The sequence below is a fragment of the Lynx canadensis genome, chromosome F1 (genome assembly GCF_007474595.2).
Source record: "Lynx canadensis isolate LIC74 chromosome F1, mLynCan4.pri.v2, whole genome shotgun sequence".
Lineage (NCBI taxonomy): Eukaryota > Metazoa > Chordata > Mammalia > Carnivora > Felidae > Lynx > Lynx canadensis.
In genome coordinates this window covers 22113392-22138729 of record NC_044319.2, presented here as the reverse complement: position 1 = coordinate 22138729, position 25338 = coordinate 22113392, and the positions used below count along the sequence as shown (strand labels likewise).

General features: G+C 37.6%; 1 protein-coding gene across 1 annotated transcript in view; it reads left to right on the top strand.

The window, feature by feature from the left end:
* Nucleotides 1-25338, top strand: part of HMCN1 (hemicentin 1) — a 463190-nt gene that overhangs the window by 420558 nt on the left and 17294 nt on the right. The window contains exons 87-102 of the mRNA XM_030302673.1: nt 613-882; nt 1454-1624; nt 1729-1899; nt 5158-5328; nt 6098-6268; nt 7146-7316; nt 7488-7658; nt 11122-11271; nt 11536-11673; nt 12677-12798; nt 13480-13717; nt 18520-18582; nt 19617-19736; nt 20903-21037; nt 23492-23605; nt 24110-24235. Coding sequence (XP_030158533.1) covers nt 613-882; nt 1454-1624; nt 1729-1899; nt 5158-5328; nt 6098-6268; nt 7146-7316; nt 7488-7658; nt 11122-11271; nt 11536-11673; nt 12677-12798; nt 13480-13717; nt 18520-18582; nt 19617-19736; nt 20903-21037; nt 23492-23605; nt 24110-24235 — 2502 coding nt within the window. The remainder of the gene's footprint in view (nt 1-612; nt 883-1453; nt 1625-1728; nt 1900-5157; nt 5329-6097; nt 6269-7145; nt 7317-7487; nt 7659-11121; nt 11272-11535; nt 11674-12676; nt 12799-13479; nt 13718-18519; nt 18583-19616; nt 19737-20902; nt 21038-23491; nt 23606-24109; nt 24236-25338) is intronic.

Genomic DNA, 25338 nt, shown 5'->3' with positions numbered 1-25338 from the left:
CCTTGAGGCTAGAAGTTATATCTATTATCTCTGTATCCTCAGCATCTAACACAATGCCTGGCAAATAGTAGGCTCTCGATACATGTTTATTGAATAAATGAATGATGACCAGTTATGAAAGGATAAGTTAATAATGACTCATTACCTCAGAAGTGATGTAAGGGAAAGAAGTGAGAGTTTGCCATGTAAAACACAGACAAAAACAATGATAACAATAGTACTAATAATATTATGTACTTACCCTGTCAAAGAGCTAGGCTTATCTCATCTTAGAGGAATCTAACAAGAATTCTCTGAAGGATACAAAGGCTCAAAGAGGTCCTAAGGAACAGAAGCAGAATTTGAATTTAAGTATACAGCAAGTATGACTGCAGAACCCATGATATAGGCTAATCTGCTCAGGGATTTAAAATTTTGGACATTTCATAAATAAAACAGAGCTATGATACTGAAAAATCTGTCAATGGCAACTGCATCGTTAGTAGTTGAGCAGCTACAGTGTTTTATAAACAAATCAGCCTAATTTTTTTAAAAATGTTACTATATATATTGATAAAAATGTTAACATAGCTTCACAAAAACTAAGAAAACACTATGTGCTTTTTTCTGTAGGTCCTCCTATTATTACTCTTGAACCAGTAGAAACTGTTATTCATGCTGGTGGCAAAGTCATATTGAATTGTCAGGCAACTGGAGAGCCTCATCCAACCATTACATGGTCTCGTCAAGGGCACTCTATTCCCTGGGATGACCGAGTTAACATGTTGTCCAACAACTCCTTACATATTGCTGCTGCTCAAAAAGAAGATACATCTGAATATGAATGTGTTGCTCGAAACTTGATGGGTTCTGTCCTTGTCAGGGTGCCAGTCACAGTCCAGGGTGAGTGTGATCAGAGGGACATTCATATTAAGTATCACCTGGGGTGACCCAAATCGTAAAAACTCTTAAGCATCTTAGTCCAAGTCTCCTGGACCCTGAAGACACTTCTAGACTGTGGAGCTAGAACAAAAATCACATCACAATTTACCAACTGAAGGGACTGAAACAATATTCAGTTAGAGCAGTAAAATACCAAGCCAATAATTCAAAATCCCAAACTGAAGTTTTGATTCAAACCTAAGTCACATTTATTCTCAGAAATCATGCATTTATTTTTCTTTAAAGAATGGTATATCAAAAGGTAAAGAGTATTTAAACTTCTTGATCTCTAACTCTTCTGGCAGCCATATCCACATGAGTCAGTATTGGAACTGGGAAGAAACTCCAGTTAATTATCTGAAATTTTTCTCTCCTGCGTGGATTTTAATTTTACCAAAGAGGGGAGCATCCATAAGCAATTTCTCAGCAATCACAGATCCAGCTCTAGACCCAGCGTGTTAATAAAATGCGATTTATAGCTTTCTTTTTTTTTTTACCATCACAGAGACAAAGTACAATGTTTTATTTGCAGTTCACGGTGGGTATTCCCAGTGGTCTACATGGAGATCCTGCAGTGTCACCTGTGGCAAAGGCATCCAGAAGAGGAGTCGTCTATGCAACAACCCCTTTCCGGCCAACGGTGGGAAGCCTTGCCAAGGGTCAGATTCAGAAATGCGAAACTGTCAACGTAAGCTGTGTCCAGGTACATCTCTATATTCAGTGGATAGGCACATGTTTGATAGATATTCATTTCTGTTAGCTAACTATGGGTTGTCTTCGTGTTGACGATGTTTTACCTGTGTGTAGTGGATGGTAGCTGGTCAGAATGGAGCCCTTGGGAAGAATGCACACGGAGTTGTGGACGTGGCAACAGAACCAGGACCAGAACTTGCAGTAACCCATCAGCTCAATATGGTGGGCGGCCATGTGAAGGGAATGCAGTAGAAATAATCATGTGCAACATTAGGCCCTGCCCAGGTGAGAATCCACTGATGAGCAAAACTATTCTATTTTTAACTCCTATAAAGGGGTTATACTTACCTTTTTTTTGTTGTTATAAAAATATGTTATGGCCTCTACCCTGGAATATATCCATTCCCTGTGTTCTTAATTATGTCTCACTGATACAAGCTTATGAAAGATATGGTATTAATCAATGTTAAGTAAAATCCCTGACTTAATTGACCATCTATTGGTTCCACAAACTGTGGTGTATTTTTAATCATGTAGAGGAAACGTAAGTATTTACCGTCATAGAATTTTAGAAGTAATAAGGACCTTAAAATCTAATGTAGCCATTCATTTCAGGCAAGAAAAATGAAGTCTAGGATATTTAAAGACTTTCCCAAAAACACACAATGAGTGAGGGCTAAGATGATAATAGCAGCCATTCACTAAATACCTGTGTGTTCTGGGAACCGTGGTAGGTGCTTTAAGTACACGTTGTTTGACTTTGTAAAACAACCCCCCACCATAGGTATTTTAGGGCTCTTTCAGCTTAAAGTGACAGAAACCAAACTTGAATGAGCTTAAGTAGAAAATTCTACTTTCAGGTATGACTGAATTCAAGGATTTGGCCAGTGTTTTTACTAGCATGTTTTCCATCTCTCATCTTTGCTCACCTCTCTTTGGCTTTATTGTCCATTAAACTCTTTCCATGCAGTGGAAAAAATGACTGCTGGCAGCTAGTAGCTCACAGGAGCCTTGTAACCCAAGGCCTAAGAAACAAAGAGTCTTGCTCTCTCTCCCTCAGATTTCCTATCAACCTCTGAAAAAGAGCCCTGTTTGATTTTGTTTGGGACTCATGCTCACCTCTGAACTCAACTAAGTCCAGATACTTGGATAACCAGCTTGAGTGACTTACCCACATTGTAACAGGCAGGGCTCCTTGTTTGACAGCCTAAAACAAGTTATATGGAGTAGAAGAGTATCTGGTCATTCATTCATTCATCACTTATCCATTCATTTCTCCAACAGATATTTATTGAGCACCCATTCTGTGCTCAAGGCATTTTTTCATTGTTCAAGATAGAATGATAAACAGATGTAATATAGTTCAGATATTGATAAGCACACTGAACAAACTCAGAGTTGAACTCACAGAGTTTAACTGGGAGAGATACCTAGCTGAGTTGGTTTTAAAAAAAAAGGGGGGAGGATGCTGAAAAACCAAAATGAAACAGTTATCCACTACATTGGGTATTGCATCCTGTTGTACAAATGAGGAAACCAAGATTCAGGAAATATATGATATGATAATTATGATAATTAATTCCCTGATGTTACATGGCTAGTAAAACGTGAATCAAGGATTTGAATCTAGGTCTGTCTAATTCCTAAGCCTATTTGCTTAGATCCTACGTATCTTGATTTGCAGTTCAGAACTTACATTACATTACAAAAGTAAAATACTGTCATGAAATCTTAAATAAACCAAAGCTAAAACTATTTTTTTAATCTTTAAGAATTAGAAAGCTAATTATAGGGACACCTGGGTGGCTCAGTCAGTTAAGCATCTGACTCTTGATTTCAGCTCAGGTCATGACGTCACGGTTTGTGATCGAGCCCTATGTCGGGCTCTGCGCTGACAGTGTGGAGCCTGCTTGGGATCCTCTCTCCCTCTCTCTCTGCCCCTCCCCCACTCAGTTTCTCTCTTTCTCTCTCTCAAAATAAACATTTTTTAAAAAGAGAAAAAAAGAAATTACACAGACAATATATGAATAAACATCAACCAATCACCAAACATTATCTCCAATAAAAGAATGCATCTGTGCTATAAGGCTTTATAAGAGGTGTGGGCTTTTGTTAACCCCAGCCTTGAAAATAGGATATCTTAAAATAATTAGAATAGCAGACTTTTTTCAATGACATAGTCCATATATGAGGACTATGAGCATCAGCAATCTGAATTAATAAAGAAGTAGTTTTGAGTAATATCTGCCTTATATTTAAAGGCTTTCTTCTTTCTTTTTAGGTTCAGCCAATACTTTTTAGTCCAAATTTTTGTCAGCTAAAATAAATGTGTATGACAGTGTTCGCCTGTCTACAAAGTACAAAGGATATGTAGTAAACTCAACTAGAAAATAGTTAATTGAAAGAAAATCCTAGGTGTGTTTTAAAGTACTTTGTAAACAAAGCAGTCAAATTATAATTTCATTACTTGGTTTTCAATTTATTCTTTTGGTGTCTTATAGAGTTTATTAATAGAATCTTTAGACCCTAACCTTAAGGCCCTATTTTGGTTCATACCTTGGTTAAACTGGATGACCACAAAAACATACTTTATGAGCTCCATATCTAGAAAGTACCCTTAAAACAAAAATATGACTTGATACTGACTTATATGTAAGAGAAACAATAATGTTGATTCTTAGCCCATGCACCTGGTAGGAAACATAAGGTTGTTTCAGTCTTGTGGGTAGATGCTGTCATCTGTTAGTAACCAAAAGGAAGGTTTTAGTATCACTTCTTGGAAACTACTGGTCAATTTTTTGTTGTTGTTTAGGAAGCAGGTGAGTGTGTTATTCAGAACTTTTAATTCATGAACATTATGTAATGGAGACAATTTTTAAAGAGCTACAACTGTGCAAATCATCATGTTGTTGAAAGATCCAAGTGTATTTTTAAACATGAAGCTGAATCAGGCTTAAAGATGTGGTCTTGAGTCTAGAGTCCAAGTTATCGGGGCGCCAGGGTGACTCAGTCAGTTAAGCATCCAGCTCTCGATCACAGGTCAGGTCTTGAACTCAGGGTCGTGAGTTTCAGCCCACACCCAGTGCGGAGCCTAGAGTCCAAGTTACCCTTGTGGAAACATTCATATTGTCTATAATTGCATCTAGACCTGTCATACAGCCTTGCTTCTAAGCTTCTGGTTCCTTCCACTTTCCCCAGAGCATAAAGCACAAACAAATACTTATCTAGGATTTTTAAACTTAGATTGTGTTTACATATAGTAGTTTGATTACATTCTATTTTAATAAAATAGTCCCTTTGGATAATTGTAAGCATTCATTTTGGCATTAGGTAGCCTTCTGAATTTTCCTATAAACACTATTTCCCATGAAAATCTAACCAGAAGCAGAAAGGAAGAACATTATTTATGTTTCCTTTGGTTCAATTTCAGTCGTTTTAGATTCCAGGCTAATTTAACTCATTACTGAGTTCATTTACTTGTATAATTTTGTTTAACAAACATGGTTCTGTGACTTGCAACTCTGTCTCTTGGGATATTTGTAGTTCATGGAGCATGGGGCACTTGGCAGCCTTGGAGTGCATGCAGCGAGAGTTGCGGTAAAGGTGCCCAGGTAAGAACAAGACTGTGTAATAACCCACCACCATCATTTGATGGGTCCTACTGTGATGGAGCAGAAACACAGATGCAGATTTGCAATGAAAGACCCTGTCCAGGTAAGAGACATACAGTGTTTATACCCTTAATAAATTATCTGGGTAACATGTCAGTAAGAATCAATGTCAATAAGAACATCACCCCCAGCGGTTGTGATAGTAGGTATTTACCCAAAGGATACATAAACACTGATTTAAAGGGTCACATGCACCCCAATGTTTATAGCAGCATTATCAACAATAGCCAAACTATGGAAAGAGCCCAAATGTCCATCGACTGATGAATGGATATATACACGCATATACACACACACCATGGAATATTACTTAGCCATTCAAAAGAATGAAATCTTGCCATTTGCAACAGCATAGATGGAGCTAGAGAGTATTATGTTAACTGAAATCGGTCAGTCAGAGAAAGACAAACATCATATGATTTCACTCATGTGGAATTTAAAAAACAAAACAAATGAGCAAAGGGTAAAAAAGAAAAAAGAGAGACAAATCAGAAAACAGACTCTTAACTGCAGAGAACGAAATGATTGTTTCCAGAGGGGAGGTGGGTGAGTGGGGGGAATGGGTTAAATAGGTGATGAGGATTAAGGAGGGCACTTGTTGTGATGAGCACCGGCTGATGTATGTAAGTGATGAATCGCTAAATTCTATACCTGAAACTAATATTGCATTGTATATTTACTAGCTGGAATTCAAATTAAAATTAGAGGAAAAAATAAAAATAAATAAACCTTCAAAAGAAATAAGAACATCACCCAACCTAACAATGCCCAGAGTATTAGTAACAAAGCACATATGTTTTTCCTTAATCCAGTGGATGGCAAGTGGACCACTTGGGCCAGTTGGAGTGCCTGTACTGTGTCCTGTGGAGGAGGTGCCAGACAGAGAACAAGGGAGTGCTCTGATCCTGTCCCACAGCATGGAGGGAGCAGATGTGAAGGGAGTGATGTCCAGAGCGATTTTTGCAATAATGACCCTTGTCCAAGTGAGTGTTGGAAATAGTGAGTCAACATTATACTTTCTTAAAGGTTTATTATGGCCTCGGGGCACCTGGGTGGCTCAGTTGGTTAAGCGTCCGACTTCGGCTCGGGTCATGATCTCACAGTCCGTGAGTTCGAGCCCTGCGTCGGGCTCTGTGCTGACAGCTCAGAGCCTGGAGCCTGCTTCAGATTCTGTGTCTCCCTCTCTCTCTCTGCTCCTCCCCCGTTCATGCTCTGTCTCTCTCTGTCTCAAAAATAAATAAACATTAAAAAAAAAGGTTTATTATGGCCTCAAGTCCTTAAAGTTATAATATACTGTTACTTGATTCCTCTAACTTTGGTTTAGAATAACAAAGTGTCGTACAGTTGCTATTGTGTCTGTGTAATGCCATAGATGTAATTGATCTATATAGGCAAGGACTGTGTCCCTATTTCATTTGCTCTCTAGGACCAGCTGAAGAATGCAAGGACAAGGGCACCCTTACATGCCCACTGTTATTGATGTTGATATCTTTACAGAGGCAAGCAGGTGGCTCTTTGCCTTAATTCAGTCGCCAAGCTAGATTTTAAGACCCTGGTAGCATCTGAATCCACTGTATCTGGATTGTATGGTCTTGACTCATCAAGAGCAGAGATCTTGTCTCATTCATATCCTTCAGCTCCTGAAACACTGTAAGACTGGACAGATACATACTAAATGGAATTTCACAGTCACTGGAATGTACACCCAGTTTCTAGTCAACACAACAGCTAAACAATCTGCCTTTGGAAGTTTCCTATTTATAGATTTGTGTATTTCTTTTCAGTTCCTGGGGAAAGTCTTACCATACTTTTTGGATGAGTGTCATTGTTTAACACCTCTCCGATGGTTCTCTGTTGTAGCTCATGGTAACTGGAGTCCTTGGAGTGGCTGGGGAATATGCAGCCGGACATGCAACGGAGGACAGATGCGGCGGTACCGCACATGTGATAACCCTCCTCCCTCCAACGGAGGAAGAGCTTGTGGGGGGCCAGACTCCCAGATCCAGAGATGCAACACTGACATGTGTCCTGGTGAGCCCCTCAATTCCTGACCAGTAGAATAAGTAAAGCATTTTATTTGGTGCTTATTGCAGCAGCCCCATAATTTCAGATCTGACAATGAGAGTTGTATAGGCAGGGTTACCCTATGTGTAGATTTTAAAACTGATTGGTTAATATTGACCATTCCATTCTTGTTCACAGTGGATGGAAGTTGGGGAAGCTGGCATAGTTGGGGCCAGTGCTCTGCCTCTTGTGGAGGAGGTGAAAAGACTCGAAAGCGGCTGTGCAACAATCCAGTGCCGTCTAAAAGTGGTCGCCCCTGTCCAGGAGACACTACACAGGTATCCAGATGCAATATGCAAACATGTCCAGGTAAGCAACTAAGTTAGACTTTGGTGGAACCATTGCTTGCTTATTTACAGCCTTTCTGCAGATTAAAAAAAGGATACCACTCTGAGCCTACAAATTATAAAACAGTGCCAACTCTGGAAGGGAGAATTAGGAAAAATGTACATTTTCCCTTCAAGTTGGTCTGCACCAAAGCTTGTGGCTGGATTTTAGCTTCTACTTGCCCCCTTCCAGGCCCCTCTGTAAAAGAATATGGCCTGCAAAACCATAAATAGTAGTCCTACGCTTGAAGGACAAAAGAGTTTAGAAGAGTGGGGAAAGCAAGGGCTGAGATTTCAAACTGAAAAGTGAGAGTTGGAAAGAAACTGAATGTTTAACAGAAACACACAATTAGAGGCTATTCTTTCATGGATGGAAATATGGAGAACATGAATCTGGAAAGTCAAATAGGGGCCAGTTCAGTTGTAGGTAAAAGAGTAGGGGAAGTTCAATTACAATAACCCAAGTCATACAACATGGCTGGATTTGTAAGTGATGTAAAAATTCAGAAGGAACAAAGCCAGAATTCTAGAACCAATGGACCTTAGAAAGACTTTGCTGGAGTCCCAAGAAATGGTGGATAATGTTAAGGTTGCTTGTGTCAGAGGATAGACTTTCTAAAGTCTGTAAGAAGATCCAAAAGAACAGTTTCACATTGTTGAAGGGGGAAGATACCACTGAACTTTCCAAAGCTTGAAGGTTGCTTTAGAGATAAAATGTCCCCGGGCGCCTGGGTGACTCAGTCAGTTGAGTGTCTGACTCTTGATTTTGACTCAGGTCATGATCCCAGGGTCATGGGATTGAGCCCCACATTGGACTCCATGCTGAGTGTGGAGTCTGCTTAAGATTCTCCTCTCTCTCTCTCTCTCTCTCTCTAATAAATTTAAAAAAGGAAAGAAAATGTCCTTGAAAATCAAGAAGGCTCATTTGGCAGAGTGAGAAAGAGGAGTTACGTGAGGAGGTTTATAGGATCTAGACAAGCTAAAAGGACAAGTGTTTATTGGTTAACTGTTCAACATGTCTTCTCAACATATCAACTTATTACCAAGGATGTTGAGGCTCTAGCATGTAGGCACGGTGATAGTTCTAGCTTTAACTGGGGCATTTTGTAGCTCCTGAGCCTTGTTACAACTCACAGTCAAGGGGTATTATTCATCTAAGGGGTAGTATTCCATCTTGGATACAAGGGCCCCAGTAGCAGAAGTCCAAATTAAGCAATTTGGATTACAGACTCTGGCAGAGAGTTCCAAAGATCCCAATTAGGTACCCAGAACTGGATGTCTGTTGGTGCTGGGACTCAAGCTCCTCTGGAGACTAGAGAACCAAGGTCAAAATGGTCAAACGACCCAGGTTAAATGGCCCAGAGAACTAAGTGAATGAGTGATCCTTCTACCCGTCTCTCCTCCTGCGTAGGACTAAAGATAAGAAGCAAAAAGTCCTACTATGTCCTTATCTGCTTTCCTGCACCATCTTACACCAAGGTTTCCATGAATTCTCCCATCGCTCTCTGTCCTTTGCTCCCTCTGGTTTCTCAAATATGGCAAGCCACCACCTCTCAAAAGGGTGACACATGGTATTTCCTCTACCCAGAAGGCCCTTGTCCTGCCTTCTCTGGTTTAGTTAAGACCTAAACTTTCCTCAGACTCCACTATGTTTTTACTTTTCTTCTCAGACTTCCCTAGGCAGTAGATACTTACACATTAGTACATTTCAATTTTACATTTATTTGTGAAATTCTAATTAATGTCTCTCTCCTTTCAGATATAAGGTCTATGAAGGTAGGCCTGGGTCTTTTTTTTTTTTCTTTCTTATTATTGTATCTTCAACACTTGATGAACAAGTAAATGTAGTCCAGAACATGAAGGCTGAACCAACATGAAAAAAGTGTATTCTCTCATGAATAATCAAAGTAATACAAATTAAAATGGTGAAATACTATATTTACTGATTTTTCTGAGATTGAATACAATTGTACTTCTCCCTGGTATATAATATATAATGGTATCTGAAACACTTAGTGAGTTTTTAAAAAATATATTAGAGGGGCGCCTGGGTGGCGCAGTCGGTTAAGCGTCCGACTTCAGCCAGGTCACGATCTCACGGTCTGTGAGTTCGAGCCCCGCATCAGGCTCTGGGCTGATGGCTCGGAGCCTGGAGCCTGTTTCCGATTCTGTGTCTCCCTCTCTCTCTGCCCCTCCCCCGTTCATGCTCTGTCTCTGTCTGTCCCAAAAATAAATAAAAACGTTGAAAAAAAATTTAAAAAAATATATATATATATATATATATATTAGAGAAGCTGGGTGGCTCAGTGGGTTAAGTATCCAACTCTTGATTTCACTCAGGTCATGCATGGTCTCACAGTTCATGGGATCAAGTCCCACATTGGGCTCTATGCTGACAGTGCAGAGCCTGCTTGAGATTCTCTCTCTGTTCCCTTTCTTTCTCATCAAATAATGAATATTTATGAATTTCACTATCAGCTTCTTCCCATTGTGTTTCCTTCTCTTGCCAAAGCATGCAGTTCATTTAAAAAGCATTCATTAACCACCTATTCTAGTGTCAGTAACTAATAATTTTGTTGAACAATTGGAAGAAGGCATAAAATTACTGTAGAGATGCTTTTTAAAACATACGTGATTGGGGGAAAAATGTATGATTGTTTTCAACCGAATTGTGTATGTATGAATTTTGTAATACTGTTAAAAGTAAAATACCCATCTCAAATTTTTCTCAAGTTAACTATTTTCCTGTATAGGAAAATATAACTGTTTTTATTTAATTGGTAAACTTTCCGTCTGAAACCCAAGACTGAACAATACCTGTTAGATACTCCACACCTGTGTCGACAGTGACCTGTAACAAGCTCAGGAGCTGTTTTGAGGTGATCCTTTCTTTCCTTCTGTGTTCTCACAAAGGAGGCAGTAGATACAAGAACATGAGTTTTGATGCCAAGCACATCTGTGTTCAGATCTTCATTCTACTACTTATGTCTCTGACCTTTATTTTCTAGTCTGCCAACTATGACCATTCAAAATGACTTTATAGGATTTCTGACAGGATTAAAAGAGTTAACACTTATGAAGTGCTTGGTATAGTGCATGACGGGCTCGATAAACTCTCCTTATTATCATCATTTTATTACGATCAACAGACACGTTCTTTATTTTGGCTTTGGGACTGGGTGCTGATTGTATTCTTTGGATTGTGAAATAGTGCCATGATATACACAGATTGGAAGCACCCTAGATTTATGTGGGATGATGAGTATTACATGAAAGTAGAATGTTCTGAAAGCTTATTTATTTCACTCTTAAATTCAGATGTCATATGATATTTTAAATGTTTGTGAGAAGATTTGTAGCATCTTTGAATACTGGCCTTCTTTTCTCCCATGTAACGTTGATGAAATTGTTTCCTTCTCCAAGAATGTTTTTTCTTTCCCCAATAGGTGGGCCCCAGCGAGCCAGAGGAAGTGTTATTGGAAATATTAATGATGTTGAATTTGGAATTGCTTTCCTTAACGCCACAGTAACAGATAATCCTACCTCTGATACTAGAGTAATACATGCCAAAATTACCAATGTACCTCGCAGTCTTGGTAAGTCTCTTTGCTAATAAAAGTTGCCAATAGCCTCTTTCTTTAAAATTCATATATTATTCTTCATCTTCTGATTTCTGCTTGAAATTTCTAGAGGATGCGACTACTAAATGATAGCGCTTAGCTCGATGGTAAACTCTTAAAGATATGTGAGATACTGATACTTATTTTGTTGTTATTTGAGATTATTTAGGATTCATCCTTATGAATAACCGGCTCTGTAAATATTTTTCTCTGTTACCTTATTTATCCTTTTTTCTTTAGGTCCAGCAATGAGAAAAATAGTTTCTATTCTAAATCCTATTTATTGGACAACAGCCAAGGAGATAGGAGAAGCAGTCAATGGCTTCACCCTCACCAATGCAGTCTTCAAGAGAGAAACCCAGGTGGAATTTGCAACTGGTTAGTGCCAACTAAACTTAATATTTAAGTCTAATATTTAACTATAAAAAACAGGATTGCCTAAAAGTTGCTGGTTAAGAAAAATACACTTATATATTCCCCCAGAGAATAATTTTAAAGTTTTTGATGCAGTCTTATCATAAATGATATAAAAGCAATTTCATATTTCCCTGTAAACTTTTACTGACATGGCTCTATAAGAGGCCATATGTTTTCAGACAATATCGTGATTTTTTATACCCCAAAAGTGTTTTCTCATCGTTTCTCTATTTTTTCTCTTTAAATCCTCAGAGAGGGTTTTAAAGGCCAAACCAGAGCAGGAAAATGAGTCCTTGCTGTTAAATAAAGACTTTTGTCTATGAACCTGAGATTCAATCAGGACACCTTACAGAGATCTTTTTATCAAAAAGATGGAAGTAAAAATAAGCAAAGCTAAGGGTTTTTCTCTTTACCCTTAGTCTTAATGAATATGCATTAGCTATTCATGGTCCTTTCCAAGTGCATACAGATTTTTATAGACCTCCATTACAAATCTTTTCAAAGGTGAACAGCCGCAGTGGCAGTGCTCTTTAAGGAAGAAAGACTGAGGAAGGGGCTTTATGGAGCCCAGAGGCCCATGAGGGTTTTTCATAGCCATCCACTTACTAAGATGCCCCTCTGCTGTGGTTATTGCCAATCTACCTGGTGAAGCTGTCTGTCCCTTCTCTTAGACCATCCATTTTTGTAGAATTGCCTTGCTATTGCTTGTGAGTTTAAAACATGGAATCCTTTGCATAATCATATACTACGTTTTTGCCACAGAAAAAGAAATTCTAGAACATACCATTCAATTACCCTAACACTTTAATTCGGGGACTGAGTGCTAATTTAATCTTTTATTGCCTTTGTTTATGAAGTTTGAACTAAAATAACATAGCTGAACTGACACTTAAGGTAAGTCTGCTGTGTGCTTACACAAACCATATATTTTTTGCTGTTAAAATGAATGAATTGTAATTCCCAGGAGAAATCTTGCGGATGACTCATATTGCCCGGGGTTTGGATTCTGATGGTGCTTTGCTCCTAGATATTTTTGTGAGCGGTTATGTCCTGCAGCTTCAGTCATCTGCTGAAGTCACTGTAAAGGTAAAAATGTCAGGATAACCTCTCTTCACTGTTTATTGGAGTAATGGTAAGATTAGGAATCAAAGATCTATAGAAAAAAAAAAAAACATGGATACCATGTGTAGTTTCCCTTGTTTGCTATAGGGAATAAATATCTAAACCACTAAGGTTAGAAATGGCTAGTTTGTCTTCGTATAAAAATCTTTAGGAATAAGTCTTTACACAGTCTTACTGGTTTCCTGAACATGACTGTACAAGTAGTATTTTATTTAGAGCTACAGTTGACCCTTGAACAACATGGGGGTATATAGGGTGCCAACTCCCTGGACAGTCAAAAATCACGTATGACTTTTGACTCTAAAAACTTAACTACTAATAGCCTACTGTTGACTAGAAGCCTCACCCATATCATAACCAGTCAATTACACATATTTTTTGTGTTATATGTATTATATACTGTATTCTTACAATAAAGTAAGCCAGAGAACAGAAAATGTTATTAAATTGCAAGGAAGAGAAAATACACTTATAGTACCGTACTGTATTTATTTTTAAAAGATCATATAAATTGACCCATGCAGCTCAAATCATGCTGTTCAAGCTATATTTTTAGCCTCTTAGCCTTTATTTTTCTAATTGTGCATCTCGTAATACCCTCAAGAAAAAAAAATCTGATCATCAAATCTATACTGTCTTCCTTAGGATTACACAGAGGACTACATTCAGACAGGTCCTGGGCAGCTGTATGCCTACTCAACCCGGCTGTTCACCATTGATGGCATCAGCGTCCCATACACATGGAACCACACTGTTTTCTATGATGAGGCACAGGGAAGAATGCCTTTCTTGGTAGAAACACTTCATGCTTCCTCTGTAGAATCTGACTACAACCAATTAGAAGAGACACTGGGTTTTAAAATCCATGCTTCAATTTCCAAAGGTACCTTGGTCAAAGATCATTTTTCCATCCAGTCCTTTCTAAAAGAATAAAATGGGGGCAACTGGCTGGCTCAGTAGGTGCAGCCTGCAGCTCTTGATCTTGGGGTTGTTAGTTTGAGCCCCACGTTGGGTGTAGAGATTACTTTTTAAAAATCTTAGGAAAAAAATGTATTTAATAACTTAAGGGTAAAAGAATTGCATCGATTCCATTCACAATAAAGATATTAGGGCACAGACCAAACCTAGTGATATAAGATTTTCATGTATGTTGTCTATGTTTTGTGGTAGGTAAAGCCATTTTAAAGCCAATCCCACTGGAGTTCTAATTTGGATTACTAATCTGCAGAAAGGTTTAAAAATATATCCTCTGGCAGAATGAGGTTTTCTTTGGGTGCACCAGGCCATTGTTCTTATTCTGACTCTTGTATTTGTCAAGGAATTTTTTTAATTGCTGAAACAATGTAAAAGTGTATGTTGACCTACCATAGCCAAAGTGGAATGAGCCCAAATGTCCATAAACTGATGAATGGATAAAGAAGATGTGGTATGATATACATACACACACACACACACACACACACACACACACACACACAGAGATACATACATACACACACACAATGGAATATTACTTGGGGATTAAAAAGAATGAAATCTTGCCATTTGCAACAATGTGGATAGAACTAGAGTGTATTATGCTAAGCAAAATACACAGAAAAAGACAAATATCATATGATCTTAGATGTGGAATTTAAGAAACAAAACAGATGAACACAGGAGAAGGGAAGCAAAAATAAGATAAAAACAGAGAGGGAGACAAACCATAAGAGAATCTTAAATACAGAGAACAAACTGAGGGTTGCTGGTGGGGTGTTGGGTGAGGGGATGCGCTAAATGGGTGATGGTCATTAAGGAGGACACTTGTTGGGATGAGCACTGGGTGTTGTGTGTAAGTGATGAATCAGTAAATTCTGTTCCTGAAATCATTATTACACTATATGTTAACTAACTTGGATTTAAATTTTTTTAAAAAGTGTATGTCAACCTAAACTAATAAAAAAAGTTTCCATATTTTAAAAGCAGTTTTTAAAAATTGTGCAGAAATAATCAGGATTCCAACTGTCATTTCTTATTCCTGGACATTATAATGTTTCAACTGCTTTTCATTTTCTAAGCATAATTCTACAACCCTTGATCTCAGTGGTCTCTCTATGCTGTGTAGTTCTTTGATGTGTCTTTACCCTGAGATCCCTGTTTAGTTGTAAGAGACATCCAAACAATCAGCATTCTGTGTTCCATGAAGCTTTGATGCTAAGAGATACTTGCATGTGGTTTTATTATGGACACTAAGTGTTTGAATGGCTTTAACTTTGAACTTTAGGCTCCTATGAGTACACTTAATATAATTCATATTGGCCTTCGCTATGTACTGGCTTTCTTAAGTAGATCCAATTAGATTTTAAGTAGCATCATTTTGTCTTATCATGCTCCATACACTAAAAATTCATTTTTGCAATTTACTCTTGCTTTCACCACTTGTGTATATGACTATTTTCTTCATTAACAGCTATCAGAACTGTCATTGAATTTGAGGTCATAGTAATCTAGGAGAACATGTTCACATTTTTTGAGATAATCATAGATTCATAAGCCTTATAGCAAGTAGAGCTCCACACCACCCACATGTCGCCATCACCACCTCATTTTACTATGGTTGTGCATGTTCAGGTCACAGAGACAAAAGAAAAGAGCCATTGGAATGCAGATTTCTGTTTCTTTTCCTCAATGCCCACTTTTCAAGTCTAATCTCTGTTTTTACTTTTTCCAGTACTTAGTATAATTAAAAGAAGACAACTTGATGTAAGACTTTCGTTAAAAATGAACTTACACCATCCAGGACAAAGGGAATTAAAATGATTTTTTAAAGTCGTGTACATTTGTTGCCCAATCATGTAAATTCTCTAAGCCTGAACTGCTTGAAGGTCTTTGTGGTATCTGTAACATTGTAGTTGGGGGATCTGGATTCCACAATTGGAGAAGACACACTATAGGACATTTATAACCCCTTACTATTTTAGCTACTATGAGTCTATGAATTACATCTGGTATCTGTGCACATTTGTTGAGGTTCCTGTGAAATACAAGAATTATGTGCTTGCAGTTTCTTTATAAGTGACCACCAGGGGGCAAGCTTGCATTCTTGGTTGCTTAACCACCAAGTTCTTTCTCTTCTGTATTGGGTCTAGACAAGAGCTCTGGCTACAATGCAGTTAGAATTACCTAGAGAGCTTCATGAAAGTTCAGATCTCAAGGCACAGAGACTTTGGCTTAGCTAGTCTAAGGTAGGGCCTGGAAGTCTGTATTTTTAACGCAGCATTAAATGATTCTAATGTATCTGGTCTGCACATCAGCATTTGGAAACTGCTGGTCAAGTCAACTCACAAATATAAATCAATACATTTTAAAAAATTGTTATATCTTTAAAATAAAAAATTTGTTTTAAAATATAAAATATATTTATATTTTACAAATTCATTAGCAAAAGGCATCAGAAAAAATAAAGGAAAGATCAGTTTAACTACAAGTAAATTTTTAAACACTTCTTCATGGGAGAAAAAAACAAAATTGAGAAGGTGAAATATATATCAAGAAAGAATATTTGCATTGTGTATTATAGATAACTATGATTAATCTTATACAAGGCTCTTAAAAGTCAGTAAGAAGGGGTGCCTGGCTAACTCAATGGGTAGAGCATGCGACTCTTGATCTCAGGGTCGTGAGTTCAAGCCCCATGTGGGCATAGAGTTGGCTTAAAAAAATAAATAAAAATAGCAGTGCCTGGGTGGCTCAGTCAGTTAAGTGTCCAACTCTTGGTTTTGGCTCAGGTCGTGATCTCACAGTTTCGTGAGTTCGAGCCCCACGCCAGGTTCTACACTGTCAGCATGGAGCCTGCTTGGGATTCTCTCTTCCTCTCTCTCTGCCCCTTCCCTACTTGTGCTGTCTCTGTCTCTCTCAAAAAAAATGATAAACCTTTAAAAAATTTTTTTAAATTAAAAAAAATTAAAAGCATTGTTAAAAAATCAATTAAAAGAAAGCAACACCCCAACAAAAAATACATAAAAGCTATGAACAGCAAATTCACAAAGGAAGAAATAATAATGACAAAATGAATGTGAAAAACTGTCTAACCTCACTAATAAGCAAAGAAATATAACCTAAAACAATGAGGTACCATTTTCCAATTATCATTGTCAGAGATTTAAAAATATGATAACCACTCAGTATCAGAGAGGTATGGGGAAATGAACACCCTTGTACATACTGCAATCAGTGGTTAATTCATGTGATGTTTCTGGAAAGCAGTATGTATCAGTAACCTTTCAAACATTCAGATCTTGGTAGTTATCTCATTCTGGGGGTCTGCCCTAAGAAAATCACAGAAATGGCCAATAATAAATATCCTGGAAGCAAGAGGTAAATATGTAAATGATGGCACAGCTATATGATAAACTCTTAAACAGTCATTAAAATAATTTTAAAGGAATATTTAGCTCATTTATTCAAAATACTTGTTCAGTGCTTTCTGTGTACCACCTACTGTTTTGGGGATTGACAATAAAACAAAGAAGAGTATGCATGGCCTAATAATAATTGAAAAGCAGCATACAATATGATCTAAACCTGGGTTGCCCACACCACAGTGATTATAAGGAAACTTTTATACTGATTGAAAACAGAGATTCCTAGGCTGACTGGGATAGGACCAAGGATCTATATTTTTAATAACCTCTATTTTATGATCAATAAACTTTGACAATTATTAATCTCTAGAGTGCAAGATCCTGACTCTTTGAAGTGTATACTTATAGAAGAAAAAACATCAAAATATTGGCAGTAGTTTGTTTCAAGTGACAAATTTACAGGGAAATCTATACTTTTCAAAGTTTCTGTAATTATTATACATTGCAATAACACAAATATTTTGTATTGCCCCCCACTCTGTCTAAAGGAAATCATAACTAATATAATTCAAAACAGCATACTTTAACTATAACATAAAGAATTAAAAAAAGGAATACTTTGGTAACTCGAAAGGTGTTTTGTTTAAGTTTCTTTATGTCAATAACGTTTGAAAAATATCTGCTAAATTGCTTAAACCAGTGAAGGCAGAGTTACTTTCTAAGGAAAGATTCCCTAACTAGCTTATTTGTTCTTGTTACTATGTTTGTTTTTATCATAATATGCCTGTCTCCCCTTGCTTTGACTGCATGGGAAACAATTGGTCACACATAGGGGACTCTGACCCAGATGTTTTACACTGCAAATGAAAGAGATCTACAAAAGGAGAGGAGTTCTTCATTCGAGTTTCTGGTTGTCACTGGCATAAGTTATTTTTAAGTGGCTTGAAAATAGTGTTCCTGCTTCTAGAACAGGCAGCATAAGTAAAGGCTAGAAGAATAAATAGGACTTTGTCTATGGTTATACCTTATGTACACATTGATTCTGGATCCTTTTGCATGATCACAGAATGGTTTGGCTTCATTTTCTTTTGATTAATGTAAATAAATTTAAACAGAAAATCTATTTCCAATGGCTGCTTGCCAATCATCTCTGGACTGTGATTCATTTAGTTCTCAGTTGGGAACAGGAAAAGTCTTCCATTCCTGCTTGTTTTCACCTATTGCATTTGTTGCACAATGTGTTCCATCTTTGGCATATCTTCCCAGGGAAGATTGTACTGGAATGAAACAAGGTACTGACATTCTAACATGCCAATTAATTTTCCTTTTCTCTCTGTGGTAGGAGATCGCAGTAATCAGTGCCCATCTGGGTTTGCCTTAGACTCAGTTGGACCCTTTTGTGCTGGTAAGAACAGGAATAATGAATTTTTGTTTTTATAAAAAATATTAGTAATGGAATCTGTTTAATGGACATTTATTGCCATTTTGCTAGATATGTAATTTTCACAACAGTCTTACAAGTGTTCCATTTTATGAGTGAGGAAATCGAGATGGAAAGAAGTTAAGTGGGGGTGCCTAAGACCACTCAGCTATCAAGTGTCAGAGCTAGATTGGAATTTAAGGCAGCTGCAAAGCCCGTACTCTTTGAATCTGACCACAATCAAGTGTGTCAGGGATCGTGATCAAGTACAGAGATGAAGTGAGCACGGGAACAAAACACTGGACTCTTGTCATTTGATGGCCATGGATGTGAAACATAATAATAATCCAACTCTAAGCCACCTAACCCTAGAATTGCTCAGAGGATAAGGGCAGGACTGTGGGCCGAGGACTAATGACTAAGCCAGCCCCATCAAGTGCCAGTACAAGAGAGCCACAGATAACTAAATAGCTAAGTAAACAGCTGGAGGAGCTCAAGTTTGCATACACAGTGCCTTTCTTTCACTGGTAGGCAATTTAATGTAGTATAGTGGTAGATAAGTGGTCTTTAGAAACTGTACTGTCCAGGTTCAAATTTCAGCTCTGCCAGTAATGACCTGTGTGACCTTGGGCAATTTATTTAACCTCTTTGTTCCTCAATTTTATCCTGCGAAATGAGGATAGTAATAAAAGCATCTGTCTCCTAGGCATGTTGTGAGGAATGCGTTCAGGTAGGTAAAAAAGCATTTAGATCCCAGGATATGGTCATTTTATCTTAGCTATCATCCCTGTTGTTTTAGAATTAATCTAAACATCTTCACTATCAAAGATTATTTGGGGACCCAAAATTAATTTATTTCGTGCTTCTGTTCTGCGTCACCTAGAGCATTTTCTGTTGGTTTGATTCAACTCACTGTGCTCTGTAAGCAACTATTTTACAAACTACCTTCATGGACTTTACTAACTTCTAGTAAGTAGGGGGTTTACAGACCAATCGGGCCTTTTTGTTCCTTGTTTCAGATGAAGATGAATGTGCAGCCGGGAATCCCTGCTCCCATATCTGCCACAACACCGTGGGAACCTATCATTGCTCCTGCTCAAAAGGCCTCACCATAGCTGCCGACGGAAGGACTTGTCAAGGTATTCACAAAGCTAAGTCTAATAGATACAGCCAAGCAATGGTCACAGAGAGCTCTGACCTAGGAAAAGTGTGGTAGGCCAGTGTTCTTTCCTACTCTTTCCTCCTCCATGTTGGCAATAAACACGGAAGATCTTCTCTCAGGTTGAGAGAGGAACAGACAGAATACTGCTCACACACTGCCTTCATGTGGGGCACTGTACAAGCAGGGAAGCCGGTAGTGACTCACTTAATCCCCACAACACCTTGTGGAGATACTCATTTTACAATGACGAAACTAAGAAATAAAGAAGTTACATAAGGAATTTAAGTAAATTGCACAATCCTAGTAGCACGTTAAGAACATTGAAAAAAAAAACTTTGTTTTTCAGTATTGTTGACACACAATGTTACATTATCTACAGGTATATAACTTAGCGATTTGACAAATTTATACACTGTGCTATGTTCACCACAAGTATAGCTAGCATCTGTCCCAGTGCATCACTATTACAATATCATCGATTGTGTTTCTCATGCTGTGCCTTTTAGTCCCATGACTTATCCTGTAACTGAAAGCCTGTATCTCCCACTCCCCTTCACCCATTTTGCCCATCCCCTCACCCCAGAAAATACTTTTCTATCAGACTCTAAATATACGTCAAAGTTAGAATTGTATAAGAAGCTTATTTATAAACAAAATTTTAAATGATGAAGAGAGAAAAGGATTACTCCCTTTATGTCCAAGGAGACGCCCTTCTAAATGCCAAAGAGACAGAGAGAAAGGGTGTAGGATGGGATAAAAATAACTTTTATGGAAATGTCCGGTGTGGATTGAGCACCTATATACATTATTTCCTTTAATTTTCAAAGCAACACTGAGAGACAGATATTATCCTCATTTTATAAATGAGAAAACTGAAATATCAGAAAGGAGAAGTAATGTTTTTAAAGCCACCTAATTTGTCAGTGGTCTAATGGATGAGTTAGTCTGCAAAGATATCACACTAAACTCCTATGAACTCATCACCAATTTAATCCACCTGAAAGGACTCAACCAAATTATTCAGCATTCTTGCTCTGGTACATTTTCAAGTATCATTTATGGCTTTTCTTAACCCCATTTTATATAGGTTTTTGGGTTGGTTTTCTTCAACTCATCTTAGTTGAATGACTCACTTCATTGCAGATATCGATGAGTGTGCTTTAGGTGGACATGCCTGCCATGCTGGTCAGGACTGTGACAATACCATTGGATCCTATCGCTGTGTGGTCCGTTGTGGAATTGGCTTTCGAAGAACTTCTGATGGGCTGAGTTGCCAAGGTATAAAAATGGAATCCCTTGCTTTATCTTCATTATACTAAGAATTAAGACTCTCTGCCTTTTGAATCATTTAAAGGATACTCTGCTTTATAGATTGTGCTTCTTGATAAGATTTTAGATGTAATATTCCATGGCTATTTTAAATATTTGTAGCACAATAGTTTTAAATAATAACATTTGCCTATTATATTTGAGAGAAGAGATTATATAGCATGATCTAAGAGGCTCTATTTCATAAGACCCCACCACATAAGACTATCAGATATTTATTGCAGGATGTTTTTAATAGACTTTATTTTTTAGAGTAGTTTTAGATTTACAGAAAAATGGAGTGGAAGGTAGATTTCGCATATACTCCCCACCGCAACTCATGCATAGCACCCCCCACTATCAACATCCTGCCCTAGAGTAGCAAAATTTTTACCAAGGATGAACCCATATCAACACATCATTATGACCCAAAGTTCTTTATTTACATTAGGATTCACTCTTGGTGTTGTATACTCTATGGATTTTGACAAATAATAACATGTATCCTGTATCATAATATCATAAGGAATAGTTTGTCTGCCCTAAAAATCCTCAATGCTTTGCCTATTCATCCCTCACTTCCCCCCAAGCCTCTGGCAAGCCACTGATCTTTTTATTATCTCCACAGTATTATGTTTTCCAGAATATCATATGGTTGGAATCACATAGCATATAGCCTTTCCAAATTAACCTTTTTCACTTAATAATATGCATTTTAGTTTTCTTTATGTCTTTTCATGAGTTGATAGTTCTTTTCTTTTTAGTGTGAATAATATTCCATTTTATTAATGTACTATAGTTTATTTATCTATTCAGCTACTGAAGGACATCCTGGTGCTTCCAAGGTTTAACAATTATGAATAAAGCTGCTGTCAGGGTCTTTTCATAGAGACAGAAATAGCGGATACAAAACTGAATGCCTAACAATACTACAAAAGTGATTGAATTATGGTATGTCCATACCAGGAACCATTGTACGGCCATTATAGAGTGGAATGCAGTTCAACTATTAGGCTTAGAGGAATTTTCATGAGGTATTGTCGAGTGAAAACACCAAGATGTAGAAAACTACACATAGCTTGTGTAGAAACGAAGCAATAACCAAAGATAAAGGAAATGGATTTATATTTTTAGATAGAGATATGCATTTGTATGTACAAGAGACATGTTATTATTTATACTAGATTGTTAATGCAGGTTGACTTTGGTAGGCAAGGAAGGTAAAAAAGGATAAAGGAAGCCAAGCAAAAAAAAGAAGAAAAAAACTACACTAAGAAAGCATTTTTAAAGTATATGATCACTTTGTGCGTTTATAGTAACATGCAGATTTTGAAAGATTAAAAGAGCTCATACACCTGAAACTAATATTACACAATATGTTAAGTAACTAAAACTTCAAAACTTTAAGAAGAAATTTCAAAATAAAAAATATAAATAAAAGAGTTCAAATGGAAGACAAGTACAAAATAAAACATAGGCAATCTTGAGTTTGGGAATGTAAGGTGGGGATATGAAAAGCCAAAGTATGGTGATTGTTCCTTTGAAGGGTTTGGGATAGAACAACAGAGAAGTAGAAAGAAATTGAGATGCGGACAGACCTGAGAGAGGGATTATGGTAGGAGAGACTGGGTTATGTCCATAGGGGTATGGGAAAGATGACAGTAAGGAGGAAGAACTTTAAAAATGCACACAAGGAGGGAATGATGGATGGACCACAATCCTCATCTTGGTGAGGACGGAGGAGATGGCCTCAGAGCTTGAACACTCAAGCAGAGAAACTTTTCTTACATGGGAGAAGAGGTCTCTTTTCCTCTGGGACTAGAAGGAAGGAGAGGGGAGAAGGTACATAAAACCGGCAAATGCACACAAATTTGGGGGATTTGTGCCTGCACATTTTTTTTTTTTATTCTACCATTCCCCAGATGGCATTTGGGAAGATTAATTTGGTGATGACTGTGGACACTGACAAATGCCAAAGTTGCTGCTTTTAGTGGTAAAGACCTGCATTGGGCTGACAGCAGCAAAACTGAGGAAGGAAACTGAATTGCAAAAGATACTGCAGAAGACTTTGACTCCCCCCCCCCATCTTCAGTGTTCTAGTCTGTCAGCAACATTCCTAGAAACAGAAATGGGAGCCATCTGGTAAAATAAAGTAAGGAAGTGTTGCATCCACATAGTTTGGAGTCACTAGCAAATGTCTACCTTTGAGGAGTATTGACAGATATGTTCTCCAGCAGTTAATCTCGTCAATTATCTAGCAGATCATATGAGAGCAATTGTATTAGATTTGAGAGCAATTGTATTGGATTCGTTTCAGGGAAGATCTTAAACATGATAATGATATCATTAAAATGTTTAACATTTGAAATAAATTAACCCAAGTTTCCTAATAGCATATAATGAAAGTTTTGTTTTATTTAACAGATATTAATGAGTGTCAAGAATCCAGCCCCTGTCACCACCGCTGTTTCAATGCCATTGGAAGTTTTCACTGTGGATGTGAACCTGGGTATCAGCTCAAAGGCAGAAAATGTATAGGTAAGAAAACGGCTTTAAATTCAAAGCAATGACATCTTTGTAATTTCTAAAGATATTTGATCTAATCCCTTTGCTGTGTCCTGGGCTGAATTCATACATAAGATACCTCCATCCATCAGGTACGCAACGCATGCATAAACAAAATGAAAGCAAATGCTATTTTTTACAGGTTTCATTTTCTAGCTACATAACCATTTTTTAACAGTTCCCTATTGTGTTTACTAATTTTTTTCACAGAAGCATAATATTTATGGTTACATACATAAAGATATTTATTTGTTTGTTTTTCTGAAAGGAGGAACTCGTTGGTATGGCTACTAGCTATGTGAATTAATTTTTTTTAATCATTCTGTTTTAAAATAGTGTGATTTACCTTCATGGATTTAAACACTTTAATCTTACACGGTGATTATGTAATCAACATCTTTCGCCTTAAAATCCAAAGGTATGATTTCTGTGGAAAAGAAATTTCTCAATCTTCATTACCTTTGTTCTTTTATCAAGATGTGAATGAATGCAGACAAAATGTATGCAGACCAGATCAACACTGCAAGAACACCCGTGGGGGCTATAAGTGCATTGATCTTTGTCCAAACGGAATGACCAAGGCAGAAAATGGAACCTGCATTGGTGAGTGCATGGCTGTTTCGATGACTGAGATATGTTTGCCACTGACCAGCCAAATAAGGCATCCATTTTTTAACTAATGCTTAAGTAGGGGTGCCTCGGTGGCTCAGCTGGTTAAGCGTCTGACTCTTGGTTTAGGCTCAGGCCATGATATGTCATGATCTCACGATTCGTGAGTTCAAGCCCCGCTTCAGGTTCTTTGCTGACAGTGTGGAGCCTGCTTGGGATCCTCTCTGTCCCTCTCTTTCTGCCCCTCCCTTGCTCATGCTCACTTTTTCTCACAGATTTTTTACTCTCAACTTCTAGTATGGTTGAGCTCTGGGGTCCCAGGCTCATAACTATACCAAGAAACGGAAGCTCCCCATGGAGACTCATTAACATTTTGAGCTCCCATCAATTACACATTTGGCTTACACAGTTTAATAGCCACATAAATTCATATTATCTCACATGTCTACTATGAAATTTAGTATATATATTTAGAATTTCACAGGTGGTTAAGAAAAGCTTATACAGATTTGTTAAAAGTTCAAAACGTTTTATCTTAGGACTGAATATTCTTCAGTGTCAAGTCAATGACTAGACAATAAAATAAATTATGTTGTCTATTCTTTCTGCCTTAATTTGTAGAACTATAAGCGGCATCACTTACAAAATGAAACATTGCGTTCCTGCTCTCATGTCCTTACAGTCTACTTAAATAGAGTGACCAATTCCACTTTCCTCACCAAAAGAAAAAAAAAATACTACAAGAGACAATGAAATGCCATAAAAGAGGTACAAATAAAATTGTAGAAGAATAGTTGGAAGAGCGATCATATCTGATATGAGATGTCATGGAAATGATCACATTTAAAGAGAGCCTTGAATGGAATGGTAATAGGTGGAAGTTGTGCAAAAAGGAAAGACAGTCCCTTATGAGGGAGAGAGAGCTGGACTTAAAGTAAACAGTTTAAAAATCATCCTTCCTTCCTATCTGACTTTGCACAAATCTTCAGATTGCAAAGAAATTTGAGTGTAAGTTTCTCATTTTAAAAGTGAGACTTTAAAAAAAATGTTCATGGCTCAGTCAGTTAAGCATCTGACTCTTGGTTTCAGCTCAGGTC